This window comes from Homarus americanus, unplaced genomic scaffold, assembly GCF_018991925.1.
Source record: "Homarus americanus isolate GMGI-L3 unplaced genomic scaffold, GMGI_Hamer_2.0 scaffold34921, whole genome shotgun sequence".
NCBI lineage: Eukaryota > Metazoa > Arthropoda > Malacostraca > Decapoda > Nephropidae > Homarus > Homarus americanus.
Window position 1 is genome coordinate 12597580 of NW_024741901.1, and position 27581 is coordinate 12625160.

The 27581-nt window shown below is 36.5% G+C and overlaps 1 protein-coding gene across 1 annotated transcript; it reads right to left on the minus strand.

Moving 5' to 3' along the window:
* LOC121876284 lies at positions 1-27581 on the minus strand. The gene is made up of 2 exons (XM_042381323.1): positions 27329-27581; positions 1-261 (listed from the first exon to the last, which is right to left on the minus strand). Exons 1-2 carry the CDS (start codon positions 27545-27547, stop codon positions 16-18), a joined length of 465 nt encoding a protein of 154 aa, XP_042237257.1. The 5' UTR covers positions 27548-27581; the 3' UTR covers positions 1-15.

The following is a 27581-nucleotide window of genomic DNA, read 5'->3' on the forward strand; positions in this document are numbered from 1 at the left end:
TGTGATGTGAAAGATTCAATATACAGTACTTCTTACCTTGTCATTCCAAGGCATCACTCCTGAGTTGATTACCCGCCAGGTTTTCACAAATTCCTTTCCAGGAGCTACTTCAGAGCCATCAGGGTAGGTAATGTCCTTAAGGTACAGGGCATCATAACCACGTGTAGCAGCTCCTCCATTACCCTCACTAGGAGAATCTTCAGCTAAAGCTTCAAGTTCTTGTAGGGCTGCATGTAAGAAAGATGCATCCACAGGGAAGCCCTGAAAAAAGAATATCCATTCATTAATGGATGCATTTCTTGTTAAATATTAATATGTACAGGGGGGATCTTCATTATATGTCAGGGATGTGTTCCAGAAATATGTGACTTACATACAGTACAGTGATATGTTTTATGAAGAGTTTTTCCCCATATGAATTAATGACAATAATTAGAGGTACAGTATTTGCATTCCAACATGTATAGTACGACCCCTTGAGAGCTCAGGATGTGTTCCTGGAAAGAGAACTTTCAACAAATCAGATTGCAATGGTGTCATTATAACATACCGATGATGGCCTCTATACAATGCGGGTAGGGATATTGAAAAGCCATTGTAAGGTAATCAATCGTATACTGATCTTAATAAGTTATGGGGAAAAATAGGTTCCGTTTCTGAACCCCAGAAGAGCCAGAGTTAGCGCTCATAGTGGATATTTTTAAACTCGTAATTTCGGGTAGACATCCTTTTTTTTTTTTTACTCTGTTACATGCACGCACAATCATTTTCTATACCGAAACGTTTCCGTTCCGTATGAGAGCGTGGCTTGGGTCACCGCGTGGGTACAGCTCACACGCAGTAGAGCGCTTAGTTGGTTTTTGGCTGTCGTATCCTATACTGATCGCGCTGTGTACTGACATTATTTTCGTATTTAATTCACTTTATAATGACTGGAAAGAGTAGAAGTGAGAGTGCTGGTGGTGCTCATAAGAAAAGGATACAGTCAATTACTTTTAAGACGAAAATGAAGATAATACAGTGATCACTCAGTTAACGAACGCCTCGGTTTATGAAATTTCGGTAAACGAATTACCTTCCATAAGAATATTAAATTCGGTTAACGAAATTTTTACGAAATAGTGTCAACATGTTTTCGCTTGCTCACCAACTGGAATATTAGTCCGCCAATACAGTAATCTTATTCGGTTCTATGGCTTAAATTCGTTCCCATTTGAGTAAATATCAAGAAGGTTTTACTATTAAATAATTTTCCAAGTTTTATATTAAAATTTTTAGTCATTTTAACAATTATTTAACATAATTGCAGTACAGGAAACTAGTTTTTGGTGCGCCAAACAGCCACTCAACTCACCAAACAGGCGTCAGTTTGTATCTCTGGTCAGTGGAAGTAACATCTTGCTTGTGACTCTCTTGAACATAAACTATTTTTACGTTTTTACAGTACAATTATTGGTCATTCTGAAATTTATTTTACACATTGACAATAAGTAGTGCAGTGCGGTGTTGATTTAAAGAAAATAATCTTGAATTACACCTAGTGAACTTAAAATTTTATGGGTGAAATGACAGCATGAAGCATGGGGTGATTTCTCTTCCACCCCCACTTCCTTCTCTTCTCCCCTCTCCTCCACCCCCACTTCTAATTCCCATCATCATCATCATCAACCAGGAGCCTTCTAGTGTACATACACACCTCAAAGTAACTGTACTTTACTGCATTTATTTTTAGTTTGTATGTAATTTTCGGTAAGCTGGAATCAATTACCCAAAATCCCCTTGAAACAATGGTTTCGGTTAACGAACGACCATCTGGAATGAATTGTGTTCGTTAACCGAGGGACCACTGTAAAGCAGTATGAAAAGGGAAAAACTAAAGCAACAATTTCAAGCGACCATATCCACTATTCTGAAGGACTAGGAACATATATGTGATGTAGTGAAAGGATCAGCACCTATAAAGGGAACTATAATTACGAAGAAAAGACAAGGTCCAATTCACGAGATGGAAAAATTATTGGTGATATGGATGGAAGACCAAATACAGAGGCGTGTACCCTTAAACCTTCTAACCTTACAGGTTAAGGCAAGAAGCCTTTTCGAAAGCCTGAAGGAGCAGGCAGGAGATGAGTGCGACCAAACCTTCACAGCAAGTCATGGGTGGTTTAACAGATTTAAGAACCGCTAGCATTATGTTAAGGTGAATGGAGGCAGCTAGTGCTGATGTTGGTGCTGCCGAAGCTTTTAAGGAGGAGCTAGAGTGTGTGATTGTGGAAGGAAATTATTTGCCTGAGAAAATATTCAGTGTGGATGAAACTGGATTATTGTGGAAGCGCAAGCCTGAGCGGACATACATCCACAAAGAGGCGAAAACAATGCCCGGATTCATGGCATTCAAGGACCGAATTACACTTCTGTTGGGGGGAATGTTGCTGGTGTCAAGATCAAGCCCTTCATGATCTCTCATTCAGAGAACTCATGGCTTTTAATAATGTCAGCAAGCACACACTGCCAGTGCTTTCTCGCAGTAACAAGAAAGCATGGATGACCCTAGCACAGTTTGCGGATTGGTTCATGACTTGTTTCATTCCAGGAGCCAAGGGGTATTGTCTGCAACAAGGGATTGCATTCAAGATTTTGTAATTTTGGATAATGCTGCCGGACACCCACCACACCAGGACAACATGCAACCTGATGTTAAGGCAGTCTACATTCCACCTAACACTACCTCAATCATCCAACCCATGGATCAAGGTGCTATTGCAGCGTTTAAAGCAAATTATTTACATACGACCTTTGTTCAGGCTGTTGCTGCTACTGAAGGTGAGAAAATGCTCAAACAGTTTTGGAAGAAGTACAACATTTTGACATGTATAAAGAACATTATTGCAGCATGGGATGAGGTTACACAACAGTGCATGAATGGAATATGGAAGAAAATACTGAAAAGATATGTGAACAGTTTCAGAGGATTTAATGAAAATGAATTTATTTCTGAGATTAGTAACAAAACAGTGGAGTTAGGTAAACAGCTTCAGTTAGAAATTGATAATGAAGATGTTGAACAGTTGGTTGAAAGTGTAGCAGAAGAGCTAAGTAACAAGGATCTTATCGAGCTGGAAGCACACAAAAATGAAGAGGAAGAAGCCAGTCGAAATGTAGAAGGACACCTGCACCCCCCAAAAATTTTTCAGTGAAGCAAATGGCAGAGGTATTTGCTACAATTATTAAGGGAATGCAAATGTTTGACGGAATGGATCAAAATGTTGAGCGTTTTGCCAAAGTTGACAGAATGGTCCAAGATGCACTTGCTTGCTACAGGGAAATTTATAATGAAAAGAAAAAGCAAACTGTGCAGTCTAAATTGGACATCTATTTTAAGAAGTCCCCCATTGCTGTCTCCTCACACTCCACCAGTGCTGCCTCTTCAATCCCTCAAGATGATCCAATACCTACAACCAGCAAGTTTTCCCTGTATATTAACCTGTCTGAAGAAAGCAACATTGATGACCCACTATCATACATCTAGATAGTTATTTAGTGGGTCCCTTATTTTTGACCTGACCTGACTAGTCACGTCACCCCCCTTCTCTTAAGCTCCTCCACGTGTGTGGTGGTGTGGGGATTAGTGGATGACATCATTATGACCTGACCTCATGTTTTTAAGGTCACCCTGTATATTTAAGCCTCTCTCTGTCCATGTAATCTAGTTGCCTCTGAAGATGTCTTCAATAAAGAAGAAAGCTAAGGTGCTCCGTTGTTTCCCTTTTCCCATGTGATTTTATCAAGATTTATCTTATCCACGTTTTCATTGTTGATCTATGAAATATATATATATATATATATATATATATATATATATATATATATATATATATATATATATATATATATATATATATATATATATATATATATATATATATATATATATATATACATATACATATACATATATATATATATATATATATATATATATATATATATATATATATATATACATATACATATACATATACATATACATATATATATATATATATATATATATATATATATATATATATATATATATATATATATATATATATATATATATACATATACACACACAGTTGTACCCCACTTAACGCGTCCAAAGAACCCAGAGGGTCCCGTGTTAAGTGAACAACAGAACATATGGGATTAATTCAATAGAAACCGCCTGACCCCAAACTCCACTTTTGAGAAATTTTGGGGAAAACCACTAATTTTAATAAATAATACCAAACTAAAGTTAGATAATACAATTGAATTGCTGGATTTTAAGACGAATATTTTGAATATAAATGTCATATTTTTGCACAAAGATAACATAGTTACCCAGAGAGAAAATTTTATCTAAAATTTTAGGCAGTAATGCAAAATATATGATGTTTTGATCAAAATTATAAGAATTCCAGCAATGTAAATTATATTTCGCCGGTATTTGTATGAATTTTATGAGTAAAACAGGCAGTGAGGCAGGGTGGCGGGGGCTCAAAAATAGCGTTGAAGCGGACATCGCGTATATGGAAAATCCGTGTTAAGTGAAAGTTCAGCTCTGGCGGAATCACAGATATATATATATATATATATATATATATATATATATATATATATATATATATATATATATATATATATATATATATATACAGTTTTACCTCGCTTAACGCCTTTCACTTAACGCTAGCGCATATACGCCGTGCCTTGCCAAAGCTGAACTTTCACTTAACGCGGTTTTTCCACATATACGCGGTGAGTGTCCGAGACGCTATTTTTAGATTTGCCCCACCCGCCACCCTGCCTGACTGCCTGTTTTAGCTCATAAATTCACAAATTACTAGGCCAGAATATAATTTACATTGCTGGAATTCTTATAATTTGGTGATCATTTTGAATATAAACATCATATATTTTGCTTTAAACTTACAATTTTTAGATAAAAATTTTCTAGGTAACTATGGTATCTTTTGTCCAAAAATATATGACATTTATATTCAAAATATTCCTGGTCTTACAAGGAATCCAGCAATGTCAATTATATTATCCTAACTTTAGTTTGAGGTATTATTTATTAAAATTTAGTGGTTATCCCACATCTCCTTGGGACGGTTGGTGGGGGTGGGGGGAGGAGGACCAACCGACCATCTGTTACCGTGTGAAGAATTATTATTTTTTTTATTAACTGAAGATATTTGTTTTAGCTCATAAAATTCATACAAATTACTGTCAGAATATAATTTACATTGCTGAATTCTTATAATTTGGGATCATTTTGAATATAAACATCATATATTTTGCTTTTAAACTTACAATTTTTAGATAAAAATTTTCAGGTAACTATGGTATCTTTTGTGCAAAATATATGACATTTATATTCAAATATTCCTGGTCTTACAAGGAATCCAGCAATGTCAATTATATTATCCTAACTTTAATCTGAGGTATTATTTAATACTAAATGTTAAAAACTCTGGAAGGAGGATTGGTGGGGGTGGGGAGGGTTGGGACTGACCGGGTTGAAGAGGGGAGGCAAGGTGGGGTACTTTAATTGACAGATAGTGTCATGAAGATTATTTTTTTATTAACTGAAGATATTTGTTTTAGCTCATAAATTCATACAAATTACCCGGTCAGAATATAATTTACATTGCTGGCATTCTTATAATTTGGTGATCATTTTGAATATAAACATCATATATTTTGCTTTAAACTTACAATTTTAGATAAAAATTTTTCTCTAGGTAACTATTATCTTTTGTCCCAAATATATGACATTTATATTCAAAATATTCCTGGTTACAAGGAATCCAGCAATGTCAATTATATTTTCCTAACTTTAGTTTGAGGTTATCCCACACATCTCCTTGGGACGGTTGGTGGGGGTGGGGAGGAGGGACCGACCTAACCATCTGTTTAGCCGGCTGTGTAGTGTGAGAGAGGAGTTGAGTCCATTATTTGAATGGACATTAACTTGGCGACTGTATTTCTATTTCTCTTGTATTAATTGTGTGCATGTACCATCATAAGATGTTATTTTTACTACAACATAGGTATGTGCCTTCAAAAAGTGGAGTTTGGGGTCGGGCCGTTTCTATTGGAATTAATCCCATATGTTCTGTTGTTCACTTAACGCGATTTCACTTAACGCGGACCCTCTAGTTCAATTGACTGCTAAGTGGGGTACAACTGTATATATATATATATATATATATATATATATATATATATATATATATATATATATATATATATATATATATATATATATATATATATATATATATATATATACAGTATTACCCAGCTTTACACGGTTTCGCTTTACACGGTTTTACTTTACGCGATTTCTCATTTACGCGATACCTTGCCAGAACCGGACTTTCACTTTCCGCTGTGCATCTACTGCTGTGCATCTACTCATATACGCGGTGAAGTATAATTTTTTTTTTTATTTGGCTCATCAATTTCATACAAATTACCCGACCAGAATATAATTTACATTGCTGGAATTCTTACAATATGATGATCATTTTGAAGTACAACATCATGGATTTTGCATTAGACTTACAAATTTTCGATCTAATGTAATAATTTGGTTTACACAAAGCAAAGATTTTATCTTTTGTGCAAAATATATGATGTTTACATTCAAAATATTCCTTGACCTGCAAGGAATCCAGAAATGTCAATTATATTATCCTAACTTTAGTCTGAGGTATTATTTATTACTAAAAGTTAAAATCTAGTATTTTCACCCACACATTTCTCTGGTAGGGAGGGAAGGTGGGGGGTGGGGGGGAGGGCTGCGACTGACCACCGACCCAGCTGGCGTGAGTGTGAGGAGGGGAGGCAAGGTGGGGTACTTTGATTGACATATAGTGTCGTGAAGAATATTTTTTTTTTATTAACTGAAGATATTTGTTTTAGCTCATAAAATTCATACAAATTACTGGACCAAAATATAATTTACATTGCTGGAATTCTTTCAATATGATGATCATTTTAAATATAAACATCATGGATTTTGCATTAGACATACAAATTTTAGATCTAATGTAATAATTTGGTTTACACAAAGCAAATATTTTATCTTTTGTGGAAAATATATGAAGTTTACATTCAAAATATTCCCTGACCTGCAAGGAATCCAGAAATGTCAATTATATTATCCTAACTTTAGTCTAAGGTATTATTTATTACTAAACTTTAAAATTTAGTGTTTTCACCCAATCATTTCTCAGAGAGGTAGGAGCTAGTGAGCTGGGAAGAGGGGATTTGAGTCCATTATTTGAATGGACATTAACCTGGCGACTGTATTTCTCTTAAATATTAATTGTGGGAGCATACCATCATAAAATTTAGATGTTATTTTTACTACAACATAGGTATTGTGTCGGAAAAAGTGGAGTTTGGGGGTCGGGCCAGTCTCCATTGGAATTAATCCCATATGTTCTGTTGTTCACTTTACGCGGTTTTCACATTCCGCGGTACCCTGTGGATTTAATTGACCGCGTAAATCGGGGTACTACTGTGTGTGTGTGTGTGTGTATATATATATATATATATATATATATATATATATATATATATATATATATATATATATATATATATATATATATATATATATATATATATATATATATATATATATATATATAGTTGTACCTCACTTAACGCTGCCAATTGAACTCCAGAGGGTCCTGTATAAGTGAAGGCTAGAATATATGATTAATCTCATAGAACCCAGACCGTAATTCCCCAAACTCCACTTTTGACGCATAAAGAAATTATGTTGTAGTAAAAATAACATCTTAATTTTATGATGGTACATACACACAATTAATACTTAAGAGAAATAGAGAAATACAGTCGCCAAGTTAATGTCCATTCAAATAATGGACTCAACTCCCTCCCCCTCTTCTCACACTACACTCACTGGCTCTTCCCTCTGAGAAATTTTTGGGGGAAAACCAGGTATAGTAATAAATAATTCCTCAAACTAAAGTTAGGATAATATAATTGACATTGCTGGATTCCTTGTAAGACCAGGAATATTTTGAATATAAATGTCATATATTTTGCACAAAAGATAACATATTTACTCAGAATAAACTTTACATCAAAAATTTGTATGTCTAATGCAAATTCTATGATGTTTATATTCAAAATGATCAGCAAATTGTAAGAATTCCAGCAATGTAAATTATATTCTGGCCGGATAATTTGTATGAATTTTATGAGCTAAAACAAATATCTTCAGTTAATAAAAAAAAAAATATATTCTTCAACACTATCTGTCAATCAAAGTACCCCACCTTGCCTTCCCCCCCCTCTTCCAACCGCGTGGTCAGTCCCAACCTTCCCCCCACCCCCACCAATCCTCCCTTCCAGAGTTTATAACATTTAGTATTAAATAATACCTCAGATTAAAGTTAGGATAATATAATTGACATTGCTGGATTCCTTGTAAGACCAGGAATATTTTGAATATAAATGTCATATATTTTGGACAAAAGATAACATAATTACCTAGAGAACAATTTTTATCTAAAAATTGTATGTTTAATGCAAAATATATGTTGTTTATATTCAAAATGATCACCAAATTATAAGAATTCCAGCAATGTAAATTATATTCTGACCGGTAATTTGTATGAATTTTATGAGCTAAAACAAATATCTTCAGTTAAAAAAAAAAATAATTCTTCACCGGGTAACAGATGGTCGGTCGGTCGGTCCCTCCCTCCCCCCCACCCCCCACCAACCGTCCCAAGGAGATGTGTGGGATAACCACTAAATTTTAATAAATAATACCTCAAACTAAAGTTAGGATAATATAATTGACATTGCTGGATTCCTTGTAAGACCAGGAATATTTTGAATATAAATGTCATATATTTTGGACAAAAGATAACATACTTACTCAGATTAAACATTTTATCTAAAAATTGTATGTTTAATGCAAAAAATATGTTGTTTATATTCAAAATGATCACCAAATTATAAGAATTCCAGCAATGTAAATTATATTCTGGCTGGGTAATTTGTATGAATTTTATGAGCTAAAACAGGCAGTCAGGCAGGGTGGCGGGTGGGGGGTGGTGCGAATCTAAAAATAGCTCTCGAGCCGGACACTCACCGCGTATATGATGAAAAATGCCGCGTTAAGTGAAAGTTCAGCTAAAAGGCACCATGATATGCAAAACGCTGCTATGAAAGTTGGTTAAAATCGTATATATATATATATATATATATATATATATATATATATATATATATATATATATATATATATATATATATATATTTCATGTAACCACAATGAAAATGCGGATAAGATAATTCTTGATACTGAAAGCGGAAACAACGGAGTACCTTAGCCTTTCGCCTTTATTCAAGTTAATCTGCTATATATATTATATATATATATATATATATATATATATATATATATATATATATATATATATATATATATATATATATATATATATATATATATATATATATATATATATATATATATATATATATATATATATATATATATATATATACAGTGAGTTCTGCTATAACGTGTGTTTTGTCAACGCGAATTGGCTGTAACGCGATTGATGAAAAGAAGAACAATATTCGTAAAATATGAACGCGTGTTGCCTATAACGCGATTCCACTCGAAAGGTTGTTGTCGCTTGGCGCGGGGTTATGCAGTGTTTACAGTTCACGTTCGACATCACATGTTTAATCGATTTATGTGTTTTGTTTGTGAAGAATTGCAGAAATAATTTATGTAATATTCATGTATATAGCATACCTGTAGAGTACAGTAATACCTCGGTTTACGTGGTTTTCGTTTACGCGTTTGGTCATTTACGCGGTTCCATGCCAGAACCAGGATGCCCAATTTACGGGGTGAATTTACTCATTTACGAGGGTGAAGTATAATTTGCTTATTTACTGAAGATATTTGTTTTAGCTCATAAAATTCATACAAATTACCCAGCCAGAATATAATTTACATTGCTGGAATTCTTATAAGATTGTGATTATTTTTAATATAAGCATCATGGAATTTGCATAAGACATACAAATTTTAGATCTAATGTAAGAATTTTGATTAAAAAGCCAAAAAAATTTCTTTTGTGCAAAATATATGACGTTTATATTCAAAATATGCCTGGTCTTGCAAGGAATCCAGCAATGTCAATTATATTATCCTAACACTAGTCTGAGGTATTATTTATTACTATATACCTTAAAATCTAGTGTTTTCACCCCAACATTTCTCAGAGATGGAGGAGCCAGCGAGCGTGGGAAATGGGGTGGGGGTGAGTTGAGTCCATTATTTGAATGGACATTAACCTGGCGACTATATTTCTCTTAAATATTAATTGTGTGTGCATACCATCATAAAATTAAGATGTTATTTTTACTAAACGTAGGTATTATGTTGGTACTGTGTCGGAAAAAGTGGAGTTTGGGAGTAGGCCCAGTCTCTTATTTCAATGAATCCCATATGATCTGTTATTCCATTTACGCGTTTCTCGTTTTACGCGCTACTCTGCAGTTCAATTGACCGCGTAAATCGGGGTATTACTGTATATGTAAATCGTAAAATTTTTAATAAAAGAGAAAAACTAAATACTACGTAGCGTTTAAAGTGTACTGTACAGTGTTGTCGCTTGGCGCGGGGTTATGCTGTGTTTACAGTTCACATTCGACATCACATGTTCATTTGATTAATGTGTTTTGTTTGTGAAGAATTGCAGAAACAATTTATGTAATATTTATGTATACAGTACAGGTAGTCCCCGACTTACGACCGACTCGACTTACGTCCACCCGCACTTAAGACCGCCTCAGTCGTACCAAAATGTGGTCAAATTATGTATTTTTGAGTCCCAAAGTCAGTACACAGACAAAATTTTCATCTGTAATTCACTTTAAAATGGCTGCCAAGCTTAAAGTGAGTGTTTTGTGGTGCTGAAAATAAAAAGAGACCCAAATTTTTTATTTTATAAGTGTTATTTAAGCATTTCCGACTTACAACCTGGATGTCGGTCCCTAACCCCGTCATAAGTCGGGGAGTACCTGTACAGTGGTCCCTCGGTTAACGAGCGCCTCGGTTAACAAGAATTCGGTTAACGAGTTACCTTCCATAAGATTCTTAGCTTCGGTTAACGAGCAATCCTCGATTAACTAGTTTCTTACGAGCCGACCTCAACATGTTTTTGCTTGCATCTGGCGGTCCACCAGCTGTAGTATTAGTCTGCCAATACAGTAATCGGTTCTAAGGCTTATATTCCTTACCATTATAGTAAATATCAAGAAGTTTATACTATTCAATAATTTTAAAAGTTTAATATTAAATTTTTTAGTCATTTTAACAATTATTGAACATAATTGAAGGTAAAGAAACTAGTTTCTGGCACACCATCCAGCCTGGCAACACACGGAACAGGCGTTAGTCTCTCTCTCTTTTCAGTGGAGGTAACATCTTGCTTGAGACTCTCTTCAACTAAACGCCTTTTTTTTTTGTTTCCAAGCAAATTATTGGTCATTTTGAAATTTATTTTACATATTGACAATATTTAATGCAGTGCAGTGTTGATTTAAAGAAAATAATCTTGAATTGCACCACAAGAACTCAAATTTTATGGGTGAAATGGCACCATGGGGTGACTTCTCTTCCACCCCAATGCCTTCTCTTCTCCCTTCTCCTCCACCCTCATTCTAATTCCCATCATCATCCAGGAGCATTCTACATACACACCTCAAAGTAAGTTTACTTTTCCACCCTTTTTGTTGGATTTAGGCAATTTTCGGTGAGCTGGAACCAATTACCCAAAAACCCATTGAAACAATGGTTTCGGTTAACGAGTTTTTCGGTTAACGAGCAACTTTCTCGAACGGATTGTGCTCGTTAACCAAGGGACTACTGTATACCTGTACAGTATATGTAAATTGTAAAATTCTAAATAAGAGAGAAAAACCAAATACGTAGCGTTTTACACCCGCACTCTCTATTTACATCACACACACGATCAGTTTGAAACGCGTGGGAAGTTTTTAAGCGTCCTCAGTGAATTCTGATTACTGTTTCTCCAATTTTAGGACTATGGAAAAGAAGAATATCTCCGGGAAGCGTTCTGGTGATCGCATTTCCGGTGGTGATAGTAAAAGAAAAGCTATAACACTTGAAGAAAAGCTTGATGTCAAGCGTTTTGAAAATAAGGAAAGAACATGTGATATTGTGCGTGCAACGGGAATAAAGGAGTCTACTTTACGCATCATTAGAGACAATGCAGGATTGATTAAAGCAAGCTGCATTGCTGGAAAACCTTGAGTGCTAGCAAAAGTGTGAGATCACGGCCAAAGGAACTTGAGGAGATGTAATGGCTTCTAAGTGTTTGGATAGAAGATCAAACGAAAAAGCGATCTGGGACCAGCTTCCTCGCCATTAACGAGAAAGCTTTATCAATATATGAGGACCTAAAGAAAATAGCTGAAAATCCTGCTGTGGTTGCCTTTAGTGCTAGTAGTGGATGGTTTTCTTGTTTTAAGAACCACTATGCGTTTCATAATGTAAAAGTTATGTGGTGAAGCAGCAAGTGCCGACAAAGCAAGTGCGAGGGCATTTCCTCCCACTGTAAAGAAATTGATTCAGGAAGAAGGCTACACCTTAGACCAAATTTTTAATTTGGATGAAACAGGTTTATACTGGAAGCGCATGCCAACAAGAACTTACATTTCCAAGCAAGAAGCACATGCTCCAGGCTTTAAGGCTGCGAAGGACCAGGTGACAGTGTTGTTGGGTGCAAATGCTAGTGGAGACTTAAAGCTTAAGCCTGTGCTGGTGTATCACTCTGTCAACCCATGAGCTTTAAAGGGTTACATATAATCTACTCTAGGTGTTCACTTTAGGTCAAGCAAAAAAGGTTGGATGACGGGACAAATTTTTTCTGACCTTCTTGTGGATGTTTTTGAAAATGTTTTTAAAAATTATTGCAAGAAGAAGAATTTAGATTTTAAGATGCTCCTCATTTTAGATAATGCGCCAAGCCACCCTCCCACCATTGCTGAGCTTTCTGACAATATCAAAGTGCTCTTTCTACCTCCAAATACAATATCTCTCCTTCAACCAATGGACCAAGGAGAAATAGCAGCCTTCAAAGCCTATTATTTGAGGAGTACATTTAAGAAACTTATTGCCGCTACTGAGGAAGTAAATGATAGGGCCAGTGTTCTTCAGTTTTGGAAAAGTTTCAACATCAAGCATGCAATTGACATAATTGTGGAGGCCTGGGGTGATGTAAGTAAGGACTGCTTGAGTAGAGTTGCAGAAGCTTCTCCCAGATTTAATTCATGATTTTACAGGCTTTGATGCATCAGAGGAGCTCCCAAAAATGAAAGAAAATTGTTTTCTATTGCAAAGCAAGTTGGCTTTGCTGAAGTGGAAAGTGCTGATGTTGAGGAACTGCTTGAGTCCCACTGTGAAGACCTCTCTACAGCTGATCTACAACAACTTGTTGCTGCTGGGGAAAGAGAAGATACCGAAGATGATGAAGTCAAGGATGCAAAACCACGAGAGCTTCCCACGTCTGTTTTGTCTTCTATCCAGAGGGAAGTTGATAAGCAGTTACAGATCTTGGAAGACAATGACTACAAAGCAGAAAGGAGCAGGATTGCAGTTCGTGGTGTTAAATCTTTTTTAGCAACTTATGAACAGCTTTTTTGTGAAAGAAGAAAAACGGCAAAGCAGCAAACATTAGACATCTTTTTTAAGTTAACCCCCAAGAAGCAGTCTGAACCACAGTCTGAAAACACTGAACCACAGCCATCCACTTCTGGAATTAGACGTTTCTTTCGTCCCTCCCATGCAACCAAAACTGCACCTGATACTGATGATGACGATGACAACTGTCAAATCCTGTCTGCATGACTCCTCAACATCAACCTTCTCCCCCATCAAGTTATACTCATATATTTCAAGGAAAAGTGTAACATTTACTGTATGATTTCATTATTAGATATGAATGTAACATTTATTTAGACTGTGCTATCCTTTGTGTTAAGCTAACTCCTAAATTTTTTTTGATTTCGAGTAATCTGCACCTAACCCAATTTTCTCCATGAACCCTGTTATTTCTATTGAGCGAATTTCTAGAACGCGAGGTTTTACAAAAAAGCAACTATCGCGTTATAGTAGAACTGACTGTGTGTGTGTGTGTATATATATATATATATATATATATATATATATATATATATATATATATATATATATATATATATATATATATATATATATATATATATATATATATATATATATATACATACATACATACATACATACATATACACAGTCAACCCTCGCTTTACGGGTCCCACTTTACGCGTTTCCACGTTTACGCGGTACCCCGAACCGGAATGCTCACTTTCCGCGGTGCGTGTACCCCTTTACGCGGAGAGCGGCTGGCGGTCCTCTCGCGCCTCGCCATTTTTGGATCCAAACCTCCCGCCATCTGCCATGTTGTGTAAGCGGCGCGAGTAGGTTGCGCAGTGTATGTCTTTGTTGCGTTATCGGTGACGTCATATGACGTAGCGGACTGTGATTGGGCAAAGCATCCTTACCTCCCTCCCTGCTAGCTGTGATTGGTTTAATGTAGTACTATGACGTGCCCCGCCGCGGGAGCGTTCAAGCCCCTTGACCTACCGCGTCAGTTACACCCCTCCAGGCTACACCGTGTATATCGGTATCCATTGTTCCATAAGAATGGCTTCCACCGGACCACCACCACAAAGAAACCTTGCATTACCTGGACCCAGCCGCCCTAAGCCAAAGAAGACACGACGTTCCTTAAGCTACGAAATCAAATATAAGATCATACAAGAGATGGAGAAAGGAACAAGACAAGTTGATCTCGCGCGCCAGCATGGTGTTAACGAATCAACTATCAGGACAATTAAGAAGGATGCAGCCAAGATAAAGGAGCACATGAACATCACAAAGTCTACAGGTGCTTCTATGATCAAGTATTTCCACAACCAGGTGCTTCTCAAGACGGAAAAATTACTTGTGAGCTACTTGGTGCGTCAGGCGCGACGGAACATGGCGGTGGACACGCGCTCAGTTAAGGAGTACGCACGTGAACTGTATGCTGCAGTGTCACGAAAGATGGGAATTACAGAGCCCAAACCCTTTAATGCTTCCTCTGGGTGGTTACAGAGGTTTAAGAAGAGAAACAAGATCACCAATATCAACATTGGTGGTGAAGAAGCTAGTGCTGACCGTGTTGCGGCTAGGGAATTTCTTCCGTTTTTACGTGAGATTATGGAGGAAGGACAGTACACCGACGACCAGGTGTTTAACATGGACGAATCTGGTCTTTTTTGGAAAAAGCTACCTTCCAAGACCTTCGTTGTGAAGAATGCCAGCAAGTGTCGGGGCCGGAAGTTGCAGAAGGAGCGCATCACCGTCCTGTTTACCACCAATGCCTACGGTACCTGTAAACTCAAGTTATCGGTGATCCACACAGCACGCAAGCCGCACGCCTACAAGAGCATGGACATGACCAAGCTAAATGTCAACTGGCTGACCGCACGTAAGGCGTGGATGTTCTCTACACTGTCCCTCTCCTGGTTTGATGACTGTTTCGTTCCCGATGTGAAGAAATTCTGTGAGCAACAGAATGTGCCATTCAAGATTTTGTTGCTGCTGGACAACGCAGCAGGACACTCGCCCCTACTGTTAGATAGTCACCCCAACATAAAAGTGGTCTTCCTTCCACCCAACACTATGTCTGTAATACAACCCATGGACCAAGAATTGATCTGTAATGTAAAAGCTGTATTCTCTGCAAAAAATTCAACCTACTGAACTACTACACCAACACCAAGGAAGAGTTGCGTAACCTGAGTGACACCAACACCGATAGCAAGAGCGAAGACGACGAGGATCAACAGTTGGCAGAGCAAGAAGTACTTTTAAAACAATTCTGGAGAACATTCAACGTCAAGAAAGCTGTGGACCTCTTGGTGGAGGCATGGGATCAGCTGTCTGTAGCAACTGTTCGTCACACATGGAGACATGTGTTGCAAGGCATTCCGGGTGTTAGGCAGAGTAAATCTGTGACTGGTGAGGTTCAGACTGTTGCAGTGGCAGTGGACCTTGCCAGAGAAGCTGCGCAGAGTGTTACAGCTGCAGGCTTCTCCGAGACCACCAACGACGACATCCTGGAGGTGATAAGGGATCCTGATGTGACTACCGACGAGATGGTAGATGATGATGACGTCACTGAAGAGGCAGGTGGTGCGTCATCCCAAGAAGAACACTGCTTATCCCATAGTAATGTTAGGGGTGCCATCGAGTGTATTGAGAAAGTCAAGCTCCCCCTTTCTGGCGACCCTGACGCAAACAGGTAAGAAATCTTCACTACCCTGATGTTGCAGACTATGGAGCCCTACATCAAGGTTTATCATGACAACATAAACACCAGCCGTCAGCAAAGCATAACAGAGTTCTTCGGCCGCAACCCACCACAGCCAGCCAAAGCCAGTGATAGTGACAGAGGCAGAGACAGTGATGATGATTTTGAGGGATTTGTCAGGGAGGCACTAGTAAGTGTGGATGACACCGATGAAGACTCACCTGAGGGCCAGTAGCCTGCCCTCTGCCTCGGAACCAGCCTCCATTCCCCTACGCCGACCCATCTCTTCTACTAATGTAAGTGTTAACCCCAACCTTGTTTTTTCTAAACTAACCTTCAGTTTATTGACTGTTCCCTTCTACATTATGTATGAGTGAATACCATCATAAAGTCAAGATGATATTTTTAGTAAAACGTACGTATTGTGTCAGAAAAAAGTGGAGTTTGGGGGTCGGCCCGGTCTCAATTTCAATTAATCCCATATGTTATGTTGTTCACTTTACGCGTTTCTCACTTTATGTGGGCTGCCGTGGGTTGAATTAACCGCGTAAAGTGAGGGTTTACTGTATGCAAGTAAATCACTGTAGTTGCGCGTGATCCAGGTATATGCTGATAACCACAAGGAAAGAAGAAAACACGAAGTTCCCAAGCGCTTTCGTGTAATCACATCTTCAGGGGCGAGTACAGACTAAGGAGAAGTACAAAACAAGGTGTATATATACAGAGGAGGGTGAGATCAGGTCCACAATGGTCAGGTATTAGGTAATGACCCTACTAATCTTTAAAAAGCACCGCAACGGTCCAACGGTCGGTAGTCAGGTCAGAGGGTAAGGTGACCCAACCTTCTCACCTGGTTACAAATCTTCTTAATTACAAAATTGTCCAGTTTGTACATGCCATTACTCAAATTCATGTTTACTGCTTCGGTATGTTTAATGAGACTAGATTCTATAATGTTCCTACTGTCAATTGAATTACAAGGTAATATTGAGGAGGCATTATCCCAGTCAATGCAATGCTTATTATCCCTCATATGAACAAAAAAAGCATTAGATTCCTGGCCTGTCCTAACACTATATTTATGCTGTTTAAGTCTAGTTACAAAATCTTTACCTGTCTGGCCTAAGTAAAACATATTACATTCCTTGCAAGGAACTTTATAAATGCAAACAATTGTATTGTTGGGGGAGTTCTTGATTAACATTTGTTTAACAGGGCATGAATTTTTAAATGCCACATTGACGTTCCAGGTTTTTAGTTGTAAAGGAATTTGAGATAAATTTTTGTGAAATGGTAATACAGTATTACCCCGCCTTACACGGTTTCACTTTCCGCGATTTCTCATTTATGCGGTACCTTGCCAGAACCGGATTTTCACTTTCCGCGGTACATCTACTCATATACGCGGTGAAGTATAATTTTTTTTTTTTTTTTATTTAGCTCATAAAATTCATACAAATTACCCTGCCAGAATATAATTTACATTGCTGGAATTCTTACAATATGATGATCATTTTGAATATAAACATCATGGAAATTGCATTAGACTTACAAATTTTAGATCTAATGTAATAATTTGGTTTACACAAAGCAAATATTTTATCGTTTGTGCAAAATATATGAAGTTTACATTCAAAATGTTCCCTGACCTGCAAGGAATCTAGAAATGTCAATTATATTATCCTAACTTTAGTCTGGGTTATTATTTATTACTAAAAATGTAAATACACTATTTTCTCCCAATCGCTTCTCTGGTAGGGAGGGAAAGTGGGGGGGTGGGAGGTAGGAAGGGAGGGAGGGCAGAGGTGGGGTATTTTGATTGACAGATAGTATCCTTGAAGAATATTTCTTTTTTTATTTACTGAAGATATTTGTTTTAGCTCATAAAATTCATACAAATTACCCAGCCAGAATATAATTTACATTGCTGGAATTCTTACAATTTGATGATCATTTTGAATATAAACGTCATAGATTTTGCATTAGACATACAAATTTTAGATATAATGTTTACTCTAAGTAAATATGTTATCTTTTGTGCAAAATATATGACATTTATATTCAAAATATTCCTGGTCTTACAAGGAATCCAGCAATGTCAATTATATTATCCTAACTTTAGTCTGATTTATTATTTATTACTAAAAAGGTAAACAGTCTGGTATTCCCACACATTCATTTGGTATGGAGGGTTGGTGGGGGGTGGGAGGGAGGGAGGGACCGGCGACCGACCACCTGGCACCACGGTGTGAAGAATATTTTTTTTTTTTATTAACTGAAGATATTTGTTTTAGCTCATAAAATTCATACAAATTACCCGGCCAGAATATAATTTACATTGCTGGAATTCTTACAATTTGATGATCATTTTGAATATAAACATCATATATTTTGCATTAGACACACAAATTTTAGATATAATGTTTACTCTGAGTAAATATGTTATCTTTTGTGCAAAATATATGACATTTATATTCAAAATATTCCTGGTTTTACAAGGAAACCAGCAATGTCAATTATATTATCCTAACTTTAATCTGAGGTATTATTTAATACTAAATGTTAAAATCTAGTTTTTTCACCCAACCTTTCTCTTGAAGGGAGGATTGGTGGGGGGTGGGGGGGAGGGTTGGGACGGACCGACCATCTGGCCCGGTTGGAAGAGGGGGGAGGCAAGGTGGGGTACTTTGATTGACAGATAGTGTCGTGAAGAATATTTTTTTTTTATTAACTGAAGATATTTGTTTTAGCTCATAAAATTCATACAAATTACCCGGCCAGAATATAATTTACATTGCTGGAGTTCTTACAATTTGATGATCATTTTGAATATAAACATCATAGATTTTGCATTAGACATACAAATTTTAGATACAGTAATACCCCGCTTAACACGGTTTCACTTAGCGCGATTTCACGTATACGCGGTGCCTCGCCAGAGCTGAACTTTCACTTAACGCGGGTTTTTTCCACGTATACGCGCAGAGTGTCTGGCTCGAGACGCTATTTTTAGATTCGCCCCACCTGCCACCCGCCACCCTGCCTGACTGCCTGCCTGCCTGTTTTAGCTCATAAAATTCATACAAATTACCCGGCCAGAATATAATTTACATTGCTGGAATTCTTACAATATGATGATCATTTTGAATATAAACATCATAGATTTTGCATTAGACATACAAATTTTAGATATAATGTTTACTCTGAGTAAATATGTTATTTTTTGGGCAAAATATATGACATTTGTATTCAAAATATTCCTGGTCTTACAAGGAATCCAGCAATGTCAATTGTATTATCCTAACTTTAGTTTGAGGTATAATTTATTAAAATTTAGTGGTTTTCCCCCCAAAATTTTTCAGAGGGAAGAGCCGGCAGTGTAGTGTGAGAGGGGGAGGGAGTTGAGTCCATTATTTGAATGGACATAACTTGGCGACTGTATTTCTCTATTTCTCTTAAGTATTAATTGTGTGCATGTACCATCGTAAAATTAAGATGTTATTTTTACTAGAACACAGGTACAGTCAATCCTCACATTACGCGGTCCCGCATTCCGCGTTTCACCGTTAACGCGGTGCCTTGCCAGAACCTAACATGCTCACATTCTGCGGTCGTGAACCCCATTACGAGGAGAGCGGCTGGCAAGCCGCGCCATTTTTGGATCCAAACCTCCCGCCATCCGCCATGTTGTGTAAGAGGCGCGAAAATGGTGCGCACAAGGTCGCCCAGTCATCAAAACATTACCGAGTTCTTTACCCGCCACCCACCACAACCGGCCCAAGTTAGTGATAGTGATAATTATAGTGAGGATATGGACTTATATGGACTTTGAGGAGTTTAACAAAGAGGCCCTGCAAGCCTCTGTGGTGGATAGTGATACAATTGATACCAGTGATACAGGTGAGGGCCAATAATCTGCCCTCTGCCTCGGAACCAACCCCCCATCCCCATGTGCCCAGCCATCTTTTCTACTAATGTAAGTGTTAAAAAACCTAATATTATTGATATTTCTCTTAATTATTAATTGTGTGTGCATGCCATCATAAAGTTAAGATAATATTTTTACTACAACATAGTTGTGTGTCGTCAAAAAGTGGAGTTTGGGGATCGGCCTGGACTCCATTTCAATTAATCCCATATGTTATGTTGTTCACTTTGCGCGTTCCTCACTTTCCGCGGTACCCTCCGGGTTACATTAACCGCGTAATGTGAGACCCAACTGTATTGTGTCGGAAAAAGTGGAGTTTGGGGGTCGGGCCAGTTTCTATTGGAATTAATCCCATATGTTCTGTTGTTCACTTAGCGCGGTTTTCACTTAACATGGTACCCTCTGGGTTTTATTGACCACGTTAAGCGGGGTACTACTGTATAATGTTTACCGTATATCACGGCCTATAAGACGAAATTTGAACATTAAAAAAATCTGCCCAAAGTTAGGGGGTCGTCTAAACCACCAAGTTTAAAATTCTTACCTCTTAAATATTGTGGTTTAGTGTGTCAAGAGTGGTGATGAAAACATCGTAAGCCACTCACAAGGTCTTACCACTAATTATTTTATACTGAAACTTACGTTTGGCAAGCTGGATTCAAATTAAGATTACCGGTATATTAAAATAATAAAAATGTATTATAAACCTGTCTAACATACCGTAAAAGAGATTTATACCCCTGTAATAAACACAGCTATCATCACACACCCCTCCCCACGCCCCCCCCATTTGCCAGTGAGGAGACAAGAAAGGGAAAGTGACCGCGAGATTGGGCTATTTTTAGCCGTGGAGGTGGTCAGTAATGCATACCGGTATCGGTATATTTACTCATAATAATATTTATCTCCTATAAATAATTGATTTAAATTTTATTTTTTTACAAAGAATATTCAGTAAATGAGTGCATTAATTCTTGAAACTATCGACGGTTAATTACAGACGCTCAAGTGACGTCACTAGTGTTTACACTACACCAGCTGGTAATATTTGATGCCATTACTTGAAGTGAATTGGCCTTATTTTAAGTAACTAACTATAAATAAATACAATATATAAATATGTTTGTGTAATAAATGTATGTAGTAAGTACGTAATATTTTTTCACTCAAATCCTAATGAAACACTACTGGAGAACATTCCTTTGTCGCAAAACAGTTTATAAATTAAAGAAAATAATTACAGTGTGTTTAATATATTACAGTATATTATAAATAAATAAATAAAACAAATAATTCGGTAAATCTATTTAAAGTAAATGGAAAATAAGCAAACATGTTATTTACCAAGACGCTTCCGTCTGGCTCAGGGTGAGATGGAGGGGAGATAACAAGGCTATTTATAGCCCATCTGAAGTGGCCAGTACCCTAATGCACCATAAATAATTCATTGAACATTCATTTTTGTACATAGTATATTCAGTATATATATATATATATATATATATATATATATATATATATATATATATATATATATATATATATATATATATATATATATATATATATATATATATATATATATATATATATATATATATATATATATATATTTGTGTAATAAATGTATGTAGTAAGTACATACTGGTAACCTTTTTCACTCAAATCCTAATGAAACACCACAATTAGAATACGGTGGTTGCTGTTGAACCACATGTTGTATAAATAGTCGGAACACAGCCACACCACCGAGACGAGGGAACACTCCCACCACCGATCGTCTCGTGTGAAGCAAGCGTATAAATGAAAGAAAATACTTGCAGTGTGTTTAATATGTTACAGTATATTATAAATAAATAAATAAATAAACAAATTTTACTCGATACCGACATTAGTTCCAGTTATCGGTAAATAGCAGACGCTTCAGTGACGTCACTAGTGTTTACACTACACCAGCGGGTATAATTTGATGACATTACTTGAAGTGAATTGGCCTTATTTTAAAAAATCAAGGATGGTTGGTAAAGGACTACTGAGTCAGTGGGTAAGTGTCACATTTGGGGTACTGGTCTTATACAGCAAATAGAGCTCAAAAGCTACTTTTTAAATGGAAATTTGGGGGGGGGGGGCGTCTTATGCACCCCGCCGCCTTATAGGCCGTGATATACGGTACTCTGAGTAAATATGTTATATATTGTGCAAAATATATGACATTTGTATTCAAAATATTCCTGGTCTTACAAGGAATCCAGCAATGTCAATTATATTATCCTAACTTTAGTTTGAGGTATTATTTATTACTATACCTGGTTTTCTCCCCAAAATTTCTCAAGAGAGGGAAGAGCCAGCGAGTGTAGTGAGAGAAGAGGGGGAGGGAGTTGAGTCCATTATTTGAATGGACATTAACTTGGCAACTGTATTTCTCTAAAGTATTAATTGTGTGCATGTACCATTATAAAATTAAGATGTTATTTTTACTAGAACATAGGTATTGTGTTGGAAAAAGTGGAGTTTGGGGGTCAGCTGGTCTCTATTTCATTTAATCCCATATGTTATGTTATTCACTTTACGCGTTTCTCACTTTCCGCGGTACCCTGTGGGTTACATTAACCGCGTAAAGTGAGGGTTGACTGTAATTTGGTTTACACAAAGCAAATATTTTATCGTTTGTGCAAAATATATGAATTTACATTCAAAATGTTCCCTGACCTGCAGGGAATCTAGAAATGTCAATTATATTATCCTAACTTTAGTCTGGGTTATTATTTATTACTAAAAATGTAAATACACTATTTTCTCCCAATCGCTTCTCTGGTAGGGAGGGAAAGTGGGGGGTGGGAGGTAGGAAGGGAGGGAGGGCAGAGGTGGGGTATTTTGATTGACAGATAGTATCCTTGAAGAATATTTCTTTATTTATTTACTGAAGATATTTGTTTTAGCTCATAAAACTCATACAAATTACCCGGCCAGAATATAATTTACATTGCTGGAATTCTTACAATATGATGATCATTTTGAATATAAACATCATGGATTTTGCATTAGACATAAAAATTTTAGACCTAATGTAATAATTTGGTTTACACAAAGCAAATATTTTATCTTTTGTGCAAAATATATGAAGTTTACATTCAAAATATTCCCTGACCTGCAAGGAATCCAGAAATGTCAATTATATTATCCTAACTATAGTCTGAGGTATTATTTATTACTAAAAGTTAAAATCTAGTTTTTTCACCCAAACATTTCTCTGGTAGGGAGGGAAGGTGGGGGGTGGGGGGGAGGGAGGGACCGACCGACCCAGCTGGCGTGGGTGTGAGGAGGGGGGGAGGCAAGGTTGGGTACTTTGATTGACAGATAGTGTAGTGAAGAATATTTTTTTTTTATTACCTGAAGATATTTGTTTTAGCTCATAAAATTCATACAAATTACTCGGCCAGAATATAATTTACATTGCTGGAATTCTTACAATATGATGATCATTTTGAATATAAACATCATGGATTTTACATTAGACATACAAATTTTAGATCTAATGTAATAATTTGGTTTACACAAAGCAAATATTTTATCTTGAGTGCAAAATATATGAAGTTTACATTCAAAATATTCCCTGACCTGCAAGGAATCCATTAATGTCAATTATATTTTCCTAACTTTAGTCTGAGGTATTATTTATTACTAAACGTTAAAATCTAGTGGTTTCACCCAAACATTTCTCAGAGGGGTAGGAGCTAGTGAGCTGGGAAGAGGGAGGGTGGAGGGATTTGAGTCCATTATTTGAATGGACATTAACCTGGCGACTGTATTTCTCTTAATTATTAATTGTGTGAGCATACCATCATAAAATTTAGATGTTATTTTTACTACAACATAGGTATTGTGTCGGAAAAAGTGGAGTTTGGGGGTCGGGCCATTCTCTATTGGAATTAATCCCATATGTTCTGTTGTTCACTTTACGCAGTTTTCACTTTCCCTTATCCGAAATCCTTGGGACCAGATGCATTTCGGTTTTTGGAATTTTTCGGTTTTCAGAATGGTTAGTTTTTTTTTTTTTTTTTTTTTATTATACAGGGATCAGCCCACCGGGGCACAGGTCACTGACCCACATTGGGGCCTGGGGGCTATTATTATTATTAATATTATTATTATTATAATAATAATAATAATAATAATAATAATAATAATAATAATAATAATAATAACAACAATAATAATAATAATTCATAGGTCTAGGTCGTGTTTCTCACTTTTGATCTTTTTTCATTCTTGTATTTCTTTTTTATTATTATTATTATTATTTTATTATTACAGTATTATTGTTATTATTATCATTGTTATCATTCTTATTTTATTTTTGTGAATTTTTTATTAAAATTTTTATTTACTAAGAATAATTATTATTATTACTGTATTATCATTATTATTATAATTATTATTACTATTACATTTTCACCCCCCAGGCCCCGATGTGGGTCAGTGACCTGTGCCCGAGTGGGCTGTTACAAAAAAAAAAAAAAAAAATTGCTCCACAAAAAAACTTTCGGTTTTTGGAATTTTGGATAAAGGGTTGTCAACCTGTAATGAAGACCAGCTGGTACGCCTATTCCCTAGCAACCCTCCTCACACCCTACACTCAGCACTCTCCTGCTGCCTCACTGAGCCAGCTAATCTGTGTGCAAAGAAATGTACTGTATATTCCCTTTAGGAGTTTGCCCTTAAGACAATTATTTCTTTTACCTTTTTTCACAATATGTATGTTGGATGGTGTGTGCTTGTAACTGAGTTAAAATAAATGAAGAAAGTTACGTATACAGCAGTCATTTCTGCTACAACGCTACCTTGCGCTATTGAAATTCACGCAATAAAAGTAACAGGGCTTATGGAGAAAATAGGGTTAGGTGCAGATTACTCAAAATCGAAACAATTATAGAAGTTAGCCTAACACATCGAGCTTCTCTTCAAGTGTTATAGCCTTTTTTTTACGTTCACCACCAGCAATTCGATCGCCAGAATGCTTCTTGGAAACATTCTTCTTACCTTGCCTTTCCATATTCATGACTAACACAACAAAATTGGAGAAAACAGTGAAAATCACGGACACTTCACAGAGCAATCGACAGAAGCCGCGCGATTCAACTGATCACGTGATGTAAACAGAGAGCGCTGGTGTAAACCGTTATTAGTCCGCATTGCGAAACATTCTTTTTACTTATTCTTTTCATACAGTATTTATGGGTAACAGCTAAATTTGCAAAAAAAGAAAAAAAATTAGAGTACAGTACCTCTCAAAAAATACTTCACAAACAAAACACACGAATCAATTGAACATGTGCTGTCGAACGTGAACTTTAAACATTGCATAACCCCGCGCCACGCTACACTTAAAACGTTGAGGATGGAATCACGCTATAGCCAACATTCATATGCAAAAGTTCACATTTTACAAACAGTGTTCCCTATTCATCAATCGCGTTACAACCAATTCGAGTTGGCAAAACACGCGTTGTAGCAGAAATGACTGTATCTACCCAAAAATAAAAGTTGAAAACAACCATAACACCTTACACTTGGCCCAGTAGCCTGGTGGTTACTGTGATAAGTCTAACCTGGCTACAACGCCATGATTAATCACTATTAAGCACCATTATATCAGTAAACACTAATAATAACAGTAAGGCCAGAGAAATATTGCAGGGAGCGAGGAGAGTTACAAGAGCAGACGACGTGCTAACTAGTAAACGCAGTTAATCACTCCCCTTACTGCTCCCGTTGCCAGGCGTACATATGGGAGAAATACATATCTTGTAGTCTAATTTGAAAATGGTGATGGGCTCGGTGATAAACAAATCATATAAACCATGTATTTACCTACAATAACATAATAAGAAACACTGAATCATTACTAGAGTCAATGAAATACCGTATTTGCCTGGGGGGCGAAAATATGTTAATAATAAATAATAATAATAATAATAATAATAATAATAATAATAATACTATCTATTATTTTTATTACAACAATTAATAAAATTAATAGCAAATTAAAAAAATATAATAATAATAATAATAATAATAATAATAATAATAATAACAATAATAACAATAATAATAATAATAATAATAATAATAATAATAATAATAATAATAATAATAAATAAATAAATAAATAAATAAATAAATAAAAAACGAAAAAAAAATAATTCAAGAGTGAGAAACGATATACATTATGTATGTTGTGTTGTCCAAGTAAGAGAAACAACTGAGGCCCTGCAATTGTGTGTAAATGAGGCAGAAAGTCAGGTCAGCAACCTGGGACTTGGTCACAATTTTTGTGATGCCATATGGGACCAGGGTCTACCGTTAGACAACACATAATGCTTCCAATATCTTCCCAGGCAGTAGTACCTCCCTGTTTGGTAGCTGCTTACTACCTACTACCTGCATCCGATGCGCCCGTATTACGGATGGGAGGCCGAGCGCCGTAAGAGGAGGTGCCTAGCTAGGGAGTCTGGGATGAGCAGTAGTCCACTAAGCACAAAAATTGTGTTACTAATAATAAAATACTGAAAAACAAACCAAATTATCACAATCTATTATCACAAACTTACGGCAAATTTGCCAAAGACGTAAATAATGGCTTACATTGGCTTCAAGGAAGAGGGAAGCTCACATCATCGCACTGTACCTCCTTCCCACCTCCTGACTATGGCTCGCTTTGCATGGTAAGTGGAAATATGATCATGCAATACTGTCCAGTACCCAGCCAAGCCCACGCTACATAGTGAGTGTACTGTATTGCCAAGCTGAACACAGCCTTGGTAATCCTTGTCCTAAAAATTCCCTCCACTTCTCTATTACCCTGTCCCAAATTTGAAACTCTCTATTATTTAACTGTCTTCTGAAGAAAAAAAGTGAATTTTATCAGATATACCTTATTGTCAATGCTGATTTTCTTTGATTTTCCTGCTTTCCAGTTACCATTCTTACGCTCATTGCGTCTCTGTTGTCGATGTTCTGTTGTAATAACTCTGTGATGTTTGTCCACCATTTTTCGAAGTTTGTTCAACTCTTCTGGAGAACATGATTGTTTCTTCCGTAAGCCCTCCATCTTGGCTAAAACTTTCTCTTGAGTTCGACTGGCTTTGTCCATCTCATCAGGGAACCTGCAATATCAACTAATGATA

Bases quoted from the DNA above. Each gene is read 5' to 3' on its own strand.
- LOC121876284 (XM_042381323.1), bottom strand. From the start codon at position 27,547: ATGGACAAAGCCAGTCGAACTCAAGAGAAAGTTTTAGCCAAGATGGAG. The intron at 262-27,328 runs GTATATCTGATA...TTCTTTTTTCAG, and splicing joins AAATCAGCATTGACAATAAG to GGCTTCCCTGTGGATGCATC.